Source organism: Microtus oregoni, unplaced genomic scaffold, assembly GCF_018167655.1.
Source record: "Microtus oregoni isolate MIOR12 unplaced genomic scaffold, Mior012 000025F_ref0000491, whole genome shotgun sequence".
Taxonomy (NCBI): Eukaryota; Metazoa; Chordata; class Mammalia; order Rodentia; family Cricetidae; genus Microtus; species Microtus oregoni.
Window position 1 is genome coordinate 8,081,784 of NW_024543084.1, and position 12,788 is coordinate 8,094,571.

General features: G+C 50.1%; 1 protein-coding gene across 13 annotated transcripts in view; it reads right to left on the bottom strand.

Moving 5' to 3' along the window:
* Positions 1-6,787: 6,787 nt before the first annotated feature.
* Cacna1b (calcium voltage-gated channel subunit alpha1 B) overlaps positions 6,788-12,788 on the bottom strand; it is a 157,159-nt gene continuing 151,158 nt past the window's right edge. For 12 of the 13 annotated variants that reach the window (XM_041674757.1, XM_041674756.1, XM_041674753.1 and 9 more), the window contains 3 exons: positions 10,691-10,895; positions 10,221-10,465; positions 6,788-9,903 (listed from right to left, as the gene is read on the bottom strand). In XM_041674757.1, coding sequence (XP_041530691.1) covers positions 9,373-9,903; positions 10,221-10,465; positions 10,691-10,895 — 981 coding nt within the window. In that variant the 3' untranslated portion in view covers positions 6,788-9,372. The remainder of the gene's footprint in view (positions 9,904-10,220; positions 10,466-10,690; positions 10,896-12,788) is intronic. The other variant, XM_041674760.1, reaches the window with a different exon arrangement.

Genomic DNA, 12,788 nt, shown 5'->3' on the forward strand with positions numbered 1-12,788 from the left:
CCCACCCCACGACCAACATCCCATACAACCTCCTTTCTAGCCTTTCTCCTACCACTTCCCACTCTACCGTCCTGGACCTAAAAGACACCTTTTTTCCTGTCCCTCTACACCCTGACTCACACTTGCTCTTTGCCTTCACCTGGAAGGACCCTGACACCCAGTCCTCCAGACAGCTCACATGGACTGCACTCCCTCAGGGTTTCTGGGGCAGCCCTCATTTCTTTGGCCAAGCCTTGACCTGGGATCTTTCTACCTCTGGCCCCAGTCCTCCACTATGTAGATAACTTCCTTCTCTGAAGCCCCTCCCTGTCTCTGTCCCAATGGGCCACCTCTCTGCTCCTAAGCTACCTTGGCTCCCTGGGATAACAGCTTTCCCCATCTCAGGCTCAGCTATGGCCTCCTACTGTTGGGTATCTGGACGTTCAGCTAAACCCGGGGCCTAAGGCTCTCACCTCTGATAAAGTCCGAGCCCTGTGCGACTTGCACAGTGGTCCAGATTCTCTCATTTGGGGGCCTGATGGGATTCTTCCATCACTGGATCCCTAACTTTCCCATCAGGGCCAAGCCCCTGTACCAGACATCCAGAGAGACCCCCGCAGGGCCCCTCACCCACCCTGCCACTGTCCACCATAACTTCTCTTTATTGCAGGATGCCCTCCTAATGTCCCCCGCTCTAGATCTCCCAGACCCCACCCAACCCTACCATCTCTATACAGATGAAAAAGTGGGAGTGGCCACTGCGGTTCTAGCCCACCTGTCTAGGCCTTTAAATCGACTATTGCTTTCCTATCCAAACAACTAGCCCCCACCGTGTGTGGATAGCAGCCACATTTGAGAGCCCTAGAGGTAGCAGTTGAACTCACCCAGGAGGCCCTCGAGACCATCCTGTTCCAGTCCACCCACCACCTCTCAGACCTTCTGAGTCATTCTTCTCGTTCCTTCTTTGGGCCCTCCCAGGTCCAGGTCTTTCACTTACTGATTCTATAGAACCCCAGGCGGCTTATGCAGTGGTACTTCTCAAGACTTTATCTTCTAAATCTCCAGAGCCCTGATGGATAGGACCCACACTGTGAGCCTCGCCACAGTGCTGGTACCTCTCCAGGCTCACGCAGGCACCTATCCAGGATAGAGGGTCTGTCCAGCTGCTGGGACCCTCCACCCTCTGGTCTTCTGGAATGTCCCAATGAAGGGCTTACTGTTCTTGTGTCTTGCTCATTCACCTTAGTCTCTTGTACAACCAGGGTACATACCCATTCCATTCTTGCTGACAATCTCCACTCTTCCCATGGCTAGCCCAGTTCACAGGGCTGATAATGATCTATTTTTTTTCTCCTAGCAACTTGCCTTCTCTGCTTCCTCGAGGTCTCCAGGATGGTGGAGACCAATGCTGCTACACCCACGCTACCGAGAATGAGCCCACGGGCTCCCGACTTCCCTTCCCATGTCGTCCCACGCCAACAGCAAATAGCCAGACTTGAACCGGCACCCATATACCCAAGAAGGTCGGGAATGTTCAGCTGGAACAGTTCACCTCTTCAAAAGCCCCATCCCTGCCATCTGCAAACCCCACCCTCGGAGAATCCCCCCCCCAACAACAACAAAAAACAAACAAACACGAAGGAGTCTAGTTCCGAGTTCCTGGTGGCTCCTCCCCTAGAGTCACAAACAGCCCAAGACGCTGCCTAAAAGCACACTTGGACACAAGGCCAGCTTGTGGCAAACACATCATCGCCCCTGGACTACAGTTCATAAATACCCCCCTTTAGTTCGGCCATGTGATTTTTCTCCTGTCCCCTTTCCTGCCTTGATTTCTGGGGACTGGAGGAGGAGTCACCGGGGAGCTGCTTTGCCCAGAACAAACCTGGTCTTCTACTTTTTAATTTGGCTTGATCTGGCTTACTGAGTCAGCAGGGAGATCTCTTATCGGGGGACAGAAAACCCATTAGGTTCCAAACTTCCAATATCCCCATAAGGTAGTGATAGGCTCAGCCCAGGACTGACACAAGAGGATTCCCTAGAGCATCCTCAGAAATCTGAGAAGTCACTTCCCCAGCTCAGCAAACCCTGTTAACCTCCTGGTGCCTTCCCCTCCAGCCTTCTGGCTCTCAGCCAGAAGTATTGGCTTCTCTCCCACCCCAGCTGGTTACCCTGGTTACCGCTATCACCTCAAGCTTCCCCACCGCTTTGCTCTCCTCTCCACCCTGGCTGTTGCCAGTCTGCCCCTCTCTGTCCCTGAACTTGGGACTCCCGCAGATGCCTTGACTGTTCTCTCTTTTGTATTAGCAATAAGCCTTCTTCCTACTCGTGGCTCCCCTGCACCCTCCCTATAGGGACAATAGTTTAATTACAGAAAACAACAGCCTTTAGTATTGCTACTATCATTCCTCAGTATATATCACTACTAACATCTATTTGGAGTGAACCATGTTACAGTATTTGTGCTTTTAAATTATTTGTACTTCTGGCCCTATTAAAAAAAATCAAATTAATTTTGACTTGGAATTTGGAATTTCCAGCTATTTCTGAACTGTACCTAAATACATTTCTGAAATTTTGTGGTGTTTATGTGAAGCAGTGTTTTCAGCAATGGTAACTGTAAAATCCAAACATCAATTCTGAAATAGTGTTGCGAATGCTCTGCCTTCTGTGTGCATAGTAATATTCAGCTAAGACGTAATTCTTTGTGTAAAAATAGTCAAACATTTCCTCTCATTAGTATGCAAATTTGCTTTCATCTTTAATAAATGGAAATATATATGTATATGCAACACTTGTTTTAAAATAAATTTCCTGATGACTTACTCTTAAGCAATTTTTTTCATGGAAGGCAGCTGTGCTCTTCGGACCTGCATGGGTACAACCACCACAGGATGTTCATGGGCACGCATGGCATTGCCCACTCCCTTCTTACAAGGGCTGTTTTCTCTATGTACTTTAGACATGTACATAGTCATGATCTTGTAAAAATTCTCTGGTTACAAAGGGTGAGGAGTAGAAAAGATTTTAGAACAGGGACCACTCTGCCTGCTGAGGATGATCAGTGTTAACCTTCAACCCCCCCATTGTCCCCACCCCCCACCACCCCCCCACAAATGACTGAGGTGCCTATTTAACATATCTAAGCTGGACCTGGTAGCCAGGTTCTCCCAGCATCCCTCAGTTACAGGGTGTGGCTGGCATACCCTGCTCTCCACCCTGAATTCTCTAGCCCAGGGGCTGGGCTGTCCTCCCCCCAGAGGCTCTTCCCTATAGAATCCAGACATTTTGGTTACCCACCCTTTTTGTACCTTTGGCCTCTTGGCTGCTGCTCCTGGTTTCCTCTCCCTTCCCCTCTCCCACATGACCCAGCTCAGCCTGGTCCTGTCCATTCTGGACTCCCCCAGATGCCCCTGCTCTGGCTATGCTCTCCCACAGATCTACAATAAGCTGTCTCCTCCACCATAGCTAGGGGCAGTCATGCCCTCCTTTCCTTTTTCTTTATTCTTCTTTTTCCTTTTTTCATTCAATCGGCTTTTCCAGGTATAGCAGTCTCAGAGCCGTGTAAAATAGTAATTATATTTAACCTTTTGTATCTGACCACAATTTCTTTTCTTCTGCTAAAATACAACCACCCCAAAGCATACTAAAATTGTTGGGCATACTAAGAACCACCAGAAGTCCTCTGCCCACATTCCAGAACAGTTCCTTGGAGCTCCCCCTTCTCTCAACCCCAACCCCACCTTCAATGACTCAGCGCCAAAGCCCTGCCACTGCCCTATTTTTCCTATGCGCATGCTTCATATAAAGCCTGCCATTAAGGCCTGGCCTGTTGCTGACCCCATCCCTGCCCTTGAGTGAGATTTGTGGCAGGGTGTGGTTTCTGTGGTATTCCTTGCCCCCACCCCCATCACTGAGATGTTCTTTCACCACAAAATCCTTTCAACAATGGCCTTACTTTTTCCCATTAGAAAAAGTACTAAGATTGGCTAGGACTTCCCAAAATAAGTGAAGTAATGCATTGGACTACAGATAAAACATGCATGAAGCAAATCTGCAAGCAAATATCTCCACTTAAAACTATTAGGGAACAGGTAAGACATGAGGGCAATCTGGCTGTGACAAGTGTCACCTCATGAATCGCCAGGGTGTCACCTCATGAATCGCCAGGGTTGGCTTGGCTGACCTAGCTGGCTAGGCTGGTCTCCTCTTCCTCTCTCACCATATTTTATGCATCCCTCCTGAGGTTGCATGCCCAGTCAAAGAGGACAACCTTCCCCCAGCTAAAGGACCCACGTTCAGTCAAGAGTATACTAGGAGCTGGGCAGTGGTGGCACAGGCCTTTAATCCCAGCACTGGGGAGGCAGAGGCAGGCAGATCTTTGTAAGTTTGAGGCCAACCTGGTCTACTGAGTGAGTTCCAGGACAGACTCCAGGACAGGCTCTAAAGTTACACAGGGAAACAAACCCTGTCTCAAAAAACCAAAACCAAACCAAACCAAACCAAAGCAAAACAAAACAAAACAAAACAAAAACCCTAAAAATCAATCAATCAATCAATCCTAACAGCTATGCTCCCCTGACAGAACTCCAAACACGCTCTTAAGTGGGAGCAGTAAGAATGAAAGAACTGAGACCTGTCCGCACATGCTCACCTACTCCAAATGCCTGCATCAAGAGATAACTAACCCAGCCTTGCTTTCAGAGAGGATAAAGACTGTGTCCTACATGATCTCCACCTCCTACTGCAAGATCTGCCTGAGGAAAGCTTGCGGTTGACAGGAAAGACGTGCTATGCTCCAACCAACCTAACAGGTCCCTGGCCTCACTTTCTTGGAGTTATTTCACAAGTTTCCTGGGGAAGACATAAAACAAGTATCTTCCCACAAGATACTTGTGGGAAGGAGGAGCTAACAGAACAAAGATTCCATCAAGTCCCGCTTGGGAAATAAAGGTGTTTATTATAGTTACTCACAGGAGCACGGCTGGCTAAAACGTCCTATGCCCAGTCAACGTTTTACCTCATATACGGTTCAGCATCAGGACCACTTGGGGTGGGGACAGTAAATGGAATCTTGGGGAGGGCATCTTCAATTCCTCTCTACAACCAAGAGGAAATTTTGAAAACCCCATTACTATTACCATAGACCTCATGTGGCTAAGGAAATGATCACACACAGAAGTGTTTATGAAAAAGGCGTGTGCTTCTCTTACAACTCAGAACCTGACTCCAACTCCTCTGAGAATATAATCATCAGGTATCATCCATCATCAGGTAGGAAAAGGCCAGTTTCCAAGATTCTGCAGGAAGACACAGTCCAAATAAACCAAGCACCTTATTGTTTTTGCACTAAGACAACAATGTAACTAAAATCGGGGGGGGGGGGGGAGAGCTAGCATTTCTGTTTTCATCTTTTACCTTTCGCCTTTACTTTGGGTCATCTGGTCTACCTAGAACTGGTGGTACCTAGCCTATCTCATTCAGTCAAGGCTGAAGGCACAGGGAGAATAGCCTAAGGCATCTTACAAACTTTTAGAATATCTTGTTCCGGACACTCCCAAAGGGTAAGGAAAAGTACCCAATCATCCTAAACCTGTAGCTATCTTGGATTTCAGGGACAGCAGAGGCTCAGGAGGCAGACTTTTCTTAGAGGAAAGCTATTATCCACCTTGATGAAACTGCACCCCCAGAGAAGTAATCATCTAAGACTTTGTGCCCTCGGTGAACTTTGGACCACTCTCCAGATCTAGAACTGACACAATGACCAGCTGGACCACATCCCTTGATGAGGACTTAATTATGACTACCTCTCTTCCCATCCTCCCAGTTCTTTCTCTAAGACTAATATTGCATCAGTGCCCAGGAGAACTGGGACCCCTTTAGCTGTTCCTGCACATGGATGAAATCTCCTCTGCCTCCCACCATTCCTCTTATCTTTGGCATACTGAGAGACTGAGATGGCCAACCCTAGCTTTGTTCTGTTTTGTTTTAGATGGCAGTAGCCTTAAAACCACTGTTCCGTTTAGACAGCTGCTGTACACACTGCTGTCCTCATCACACGCCTGGCCGACTCTTTGTCCTTCCTCACTTAGTAATGATGCCCACAGCTCACTCTCCACATCCCTTGTTCTAGAGTTTAAACAGTCAAATCACTGTGGCACCTCACCTACTGAGGGAATAGGCAGAGGCATGAGGTCCACAGGGGCCATGTGTCTCTGCTATGTACACCAGTGGGCATGTGTCTTCCAGGGATGGGCACAGACCAGTAACAGCTCTGAGGCCACTCTAGGACATGCATTCTTTGAGCGGGAGGGACTTGGCCAGGGACTGATGCCTTTTTAGGCTCTTGACTTTTAAGTAAACAACAGCACAACAGCAGCCGCTGTTAGAACCTGAAGCTCAGAAGCTGATCTCCTAAGGGCCTTATGAGCTGCAGGATCTGATTCACCCACTCACACCGGGCACTGCAGGATTCTGGGTAAGCATAGTCTTTCCTACATTCACAGCCTCCACTGCAGTGTCTTCTGGGAACTCCAGGGCATCAGCACCTCTCACGCATCGGGCATCAAAGCATTCTGGGCATTATTGTTCTGCATCATCTGGACAACTCTCACCCTCTCATCTGCAGGGTTCCAAGAAATGCTCACCCTGTTTGTCAGACCACATCTCGCTCTTGCATTTAATCCAGGGCTCACAAGCACATTGCTGAAGTTCTCCATTATTCTTGAGCCTCCCTGGCAGTGCACCCTCTCCACCGACGCACTGAGACACACCACCCTCAGGTACCACCCAGCAGCATCCTGGGTTTTGATTTTGAAAATTTTTTGGTTATTTTTATTTAATCCAAGGACTTTGCTTTATACAAAAAGTCATTGTAGAAACAAGAGCAGAATCCAAAGTTTGGTTTGTAAATACTATCCAGGCAGCAAACTAGTCAAGGGGTTCTTTTAAAGTAGATCCCATTTGTGTTGCGTGATTGGACCTCTCTCTCTCTCTCTCTCTCTCTCTCTCTCTCTCTCAACACTGTTAAATATAAAGTTTTGCAACAAACCTTCAATTTATATCAAATATAATTAAAAATTAACAAATGAATACATTGTATCAAAAGTACGAAGCTATACATTTCATGCGCATACTTGTATAATGTATATATGGATATATTTTACATGCACACATAACTTGTTCAAACTACAGCCACTGCTTGACAGGTTCCAGATGCAGACAGCTGGTGGTTGCATTTCAAGTTTGGCAACTCACTATGGAATTTCAGGGGGGAACAGACAGTACAGAAACAAACCCAAAGTCAGGAAACAAGACACCATGTCTCCTTCCCCTGCTTCTTGTAATTTTCATGTATACCAATGCCTGGAAGAAAAGCCAGCTACGCTAATGTGGGGTAAAGATGATTCCCAACCCAGGGCTGTCTGGGGCAGCTGTGGTTCCATACAGAATGTATACACTCAACACTCAAGAGAACACGGGCTGGGCTTGTAACAGAGACAGAACGTCAGTATCAAAATGCACATCCTTCTACTTTGCGACATAGGTGCAGTCACATGCACAGCCCAAGGCTCCTGGTTAATTTTACCCTACTGGAATAAAATACTCTGTTATCGTTAAAGTTTCAGGGTATTGTGCCTTCATATAAGGAAATTCTATAAAAGGTTTGGTCACAATCATGCTGAAACCCTAGACCAAGTGGTGGTCTTGTGTTTTGTTTCTAGTAATGTGTCTTTTGTTGCATAGCCCTATGGTTAACAATAGCCACTCGCTGAACACACCCACCCACCCATATACACACAAACACGCACACACACACACACATCTGCATCTCCTGTGAGCACACACACACACACACACAATCACACATTAGTTTCTGTGCGAAACATGGGATAGAAGTCAACAATCCCACCAAGAAGTCATCAGAAATTTCAAAACACAGCGAACACACCAAGGAGTGCCTGCCTGCCTATGCGCACCCTTGCTCTAGTGGCCTCCCGCTGTGCATATCAAGCCTTCCTGGGTATGGGTTTTCCCTTTGCAAAGTAGCAGTGAGGCAAGGGTTTATTTGCTGCTGCCCCCCCCCTCCAGATCTGGGGCCAGGGACCCTACAAAGCTTTAGCTATCCAGTCTCACCCCATGAGCCATTTCCTCCCTGCCTGTGTCTTGTTACGCTGCCAGCACGGGCTTCTTCCTCCTGCCCTACTCTCCCTCGTCTTTATTAGTGCTTAACACTCTTCAGCATTCCTTGAAAACTAGTTCGTTCATTTTATTGTTTTTGTTTTAACACAACAGAGATCATACCCTACTTGGCAGGCATCCCATCCCTGAGAATCAGATTTAAAAACAGATTGAAAATGCCTCATGCAAGCACGTGCTCTGCTACTCTGTGGCTTCTTGGGAACCCATCACTCAGGGGAGGTGCACGGGGCACCACGGCCGCTTCTCTGACTGGACACTGTCAGTGTTCCCCACGACACAAGCTGCTCTGAGCAGTTCCCACCCAATCCTCTCGCTAGTTCCTGAGGCCTCACCTCAGACGTGACGCTCAGAGTCAGAGATCAGGCACTTGGTTGAACAGAGGAGCCAGGGGCATTGAGGACTTCCCGGGCAGGGTAGAATCCAGATACAGGAACATCGCATACAAGTCACAGAAACAATGCAAAAAAGGACCTTCCTACATGTTGATTTTTTTTTTAAAGTTACATGAACATTTCTTTCCCTGTTTTGCTTTCGTTTTTTTTCTAGATCAACTCTATAGAAATGACAAACAGCTTAAAGTATTGTGACTGAAAGCCAGGACCAACAGCATGAGCATTCTCCAGATTCGGTCCCTAGGTGGAGACAGTATGGAAGGCAGGGCCTTGAGAGCATCTCTACGCACCTGTGCTGTTTGACTTCAAGACCGACAACAGACATGAGATTACCGCGGTCGGCAGGTGCTGCCAGGCCACAGCTGGGCTCCTTCCCTTGCTTTCAGGTGCACCCTCTCCCTGACGCCAACACATTCGGACAAACGATACTCGCCATGAGACTCAGACCTCCTAACAAAGTCCCAAGTACCCACCCTGGGTGCTGGAGGCCATGCCATAGGATTTGGATTTGCTGGGTTCATCTCAACTCAGCTACCTCCTGCTTAGGATCCAACATCTGGCATGGAACCCAGGAAGGCAGTACACAGGAGGATAGAGAGAACCATATCCCTCTAAGAAAGGGCTTTATTAGTCCATCCAATGTAAAAGGGAGGGAGGGAGAGAAGCAGAAGCCTCCACCACAGAGGCCACGGCGTGAGGACCCTCCTCCCAGGGCTGCGGCCCCACAGCCCAGAGCGGATGATAAAACTCATCAACTGGAACCCGCACCCATGGAGCTGGTGCGTGGGTGGTCGCGGTGCAGCTAGCACCAGTGGTCCTGGTCTGGGTGGTGGTAGCTGTGCCGCGCCCGGACGCCGGTGCTGAGTCCCAAAGTGCAGTGGTAGCCATTGGGCACACGGCGGAGAGGGTGGGATTGGGAGGTGAGGGAGGACACGTAGGAAGTCCTGGAGGAGCGGCCAGAGTTGGTGGCCACTGCCTCTTCAAAGGTGAGTGTATCCTCAGGCAGAGCGTGGGCAGAGGCCTCACTGTCCAGACGCTGCCCTAGGTAAGGGTCAGAGCCAATGCGAGATCCAGGGGCCAGAGGCTGGCTCAGGGGCTCTTTCTGGAGCAGGGCATTGTGTTCTGAAAGGCCGCGGCTGAGACGGCCAGGGGAGAAGGCTGGAAGGCCGCTCTGACCCCCAGCAAAGTGGACAGGCGAGGAATTGGCGGTCTTGTAGGTGATGCTGGGGCGTGGGGTCAGGGGAGTCTGGGGGAGCTGCCTCCGTCCACCTCGGCCCGGGGTGCTAGCACCAGATGTTGACATCAAGGGGCTCCCATTAACAGAACCACTGCCCTACATGAAAAAGGCAACAGCAAAAAAATAAAAAATAAAAACCACATTAAACAACACAGCACACAGAAAACATAGGCACCATCATGAAGGGATGCGGGGAGGACGCAAGGCAAGCAAGGGAAGCAGGAAGGACAGACACCTTGAGCAAGGGCTAGAAACCTGGAGTCAGAGAGGAAAATGGAGAAGAAAGCACTGAGGAGGATCTGGGACACCATGGCTAGAAAGGCAGGCTCGAGCTGGGGTGCAGGACACGGAAGGTGCTCAGTCTGGGGGATGCGAAGTTGGAGTGTATGAGCCATGCTTCCCCGTGTGGTTACCTGTGGGTGGGGTCCTGGCTCTAGCGCCGCTGTTGGAGATGTGGGGTGACTACTAAGAGAGGGCTTGTGTTGCGTGGGCTCCCGACTCCCAAAGCGGTCACAGGAATAGAAGCGCTGCTTCTCTGAAGAAGAGGACGAAGGCTGCCTCCGCTCCTGGGACCTTCCCCGCTCCTGCTTGCGCTCCCTTCGGCAGCCTGTGGATCCTTCTCCTTGGGGCAGGCCAGATCCTGCAGCACTGCTTGGTGCTGGCCAAGAAGGAGAGAGGTTAGCTAAGCTGAACAGGAGCAGGGCAGAGACCTCTGGCTCTAGACCTACGTGCCCTTCTGGGACAGACTGAGACTCAGTGCCTGACCTGGTCCCCAGACTGACTCATGCACCCTTCTGTTGTGGGCTAACTCTGGAACCACATGTCACACCAAGGAAGATGGTCCTGTGGACTGCTAGACCCTTCGGGGACCCTGTGCACGCACCCCCTTCTGTGTCAACAGACAGGCTGGGCCCCTTTTCCAGGGACCTCTGCTTCTTTTCCCTGCGCCGGTGGCAGCGGTGATGGTGGTGATGCGAGGCCTGGCTAGGCGGAGGCCGGTCCAGGACGGTGTTGCAGAGGTGAGTCCCGTGGGGGCGTGGAGCCAGGGTGGAGATGGAGCGCTTCATGGGGCTGGCATCAGGGGCAGGCTGCGGACAAAGGACAAGGGATGAGGAGGCGCATGGCCTGAGTCAGCAGGCGGCTGAGAGACCAGGAGTTAGACAGATTTCCTGGTAGGCAAAAAGATAGGGAGAGGGGCCAGGGCTAAGTAATAAAGGTGGTGATTTCCAAAAGGGCCAGCTTCTCCCTCAGGCTCCCGACCTGAGACAAAAGCCTGGCATCTTAAAATAACCGCCTGTGAGCTTTGTCTCTCTGGCCAGCAGGCCCCTGCTGGTGGATTGGCTCAGCAGGCTGGATTGGATGTGTTACACAACCAACTGTTGTAGGTCAATCCACCATCTTCAAACTGACTACATTAGAGGAGGGAAACTCTTCAGAGACTTACACTTCAGCGTCAAAAGGAGAAAGGATTTTTCAGTTTCCCCGAGTTGCCCTTCTGCTTTGTGCAGGGTCTCTTTCCCTACAAAGCAGGCACGCATGTCTGCTGCATGTACACATGTCTGCTGCACGCACGCATGTCGGCTGCATGCATGCATGTCTGCTGCATGCACACGTCTGCTGCATGCGTATGTCTCCTTGCCGCCATAAATGCCTTCCTTCAACTGCTGATTCAGCCTGTGCTATCTGTGATGCTGGAGGTTTCTCCACCGCTACCTGGTGGGCTCCAGGTCTTTTCCTACCTTTTGATTCTTTAACTGGTGGAGGAAATGAACTCATTAAGACCCAGTCAAGTCAGAGGGAGCCACATCTGGGACAGATGTCTGGAGATGGGGCACTGCTCCAGACAGGCAGACTGGAAACAGGGCTACTTTGTGTGGGTCCCGCCAGGAGAAGAGCTGGTTTTACTGAGGAGCCCCAGTGAGATTCATATCTGGCTATAGGGGACAACTTCTTTCGATCCATCTGGAGGACCGATTCATATGTTGTCCCCATCCCCATCCCCAAACCATGACAAATAAATTCAGGACCTATGGAGAGAAACTGCCATGGAGCTTAGCCACAGCCACACGAATGTTGAATGCCAGCAGAAAGCACCTCAGCAGGTGACACCATGGGGTTGGGTCAAGGACAGAAGAACAAACAGCTGGAAGGAGAGGGAAGATAGGGAACGAGAGGCTGTAGGCTAGGGCCATGTAGAGACACTGTATCTAGGGACCATAGGAAGAAGAAGGGGCAGAGCCAGGAGAACCACATAGGCTTGGACAGGCCCTGACGACTCAGATCAATCTGCAGTCCCTTCTTGGCTTCAAAAGTGGAAATGCCACAGACTCTTTGCTGTGACCTTGAGAAAGGTCGATTCCAAAGTCAGGCATCCAGCTCCTAGTTAAATGGCCTAATGCGGAAAACCCCACAAGAGGTCAGAGAAAAATAACGGTCCAGGGACAGGGCAGGAAGGGCCAAACCAGAGCCTCAAAACAACAGAAGGGTAGACTGACTGTAGAATCTGCTCTGGTGCTGGAGTAAAACACTAGCGGAGGAGAAGGTGGAGCACAGCTGGAGATGGAACACAGCTGGAGAAGAGGGAGCATAGCTGGAGAAGGTGGAGCACAGCTGGAGAAGATGGAGCACAGATGGAGAAGAGGGAGCACAGATGGAGAAGAGGGAGCACAGATGGAGAAGAGGGAGCACAGATGGAGAAGAGGGAGCATAGCTGAAGAAGGTGGAGCACAGCTGGAGAAGTGGGAGCACAGCTGGAGAAGGTGGAGCACAGCTGGAGAAGATGGAGCACAGCTGGAGAAGATGGAGCACAGATGGAGAAGAGGGAGCACAGCTGGAGAAGATGGAGCACAGATGGAGAAGAGGGAGCATAGATGGAGAAGGAGCACAGCTGGAGAAGATGGAGCACAGATGGAGAAGAGGGAGCATAGATGGAGAAGAAGGAGCACAGCTGGATAAGGTGGAGCACAGCTGGAGAAGATGGA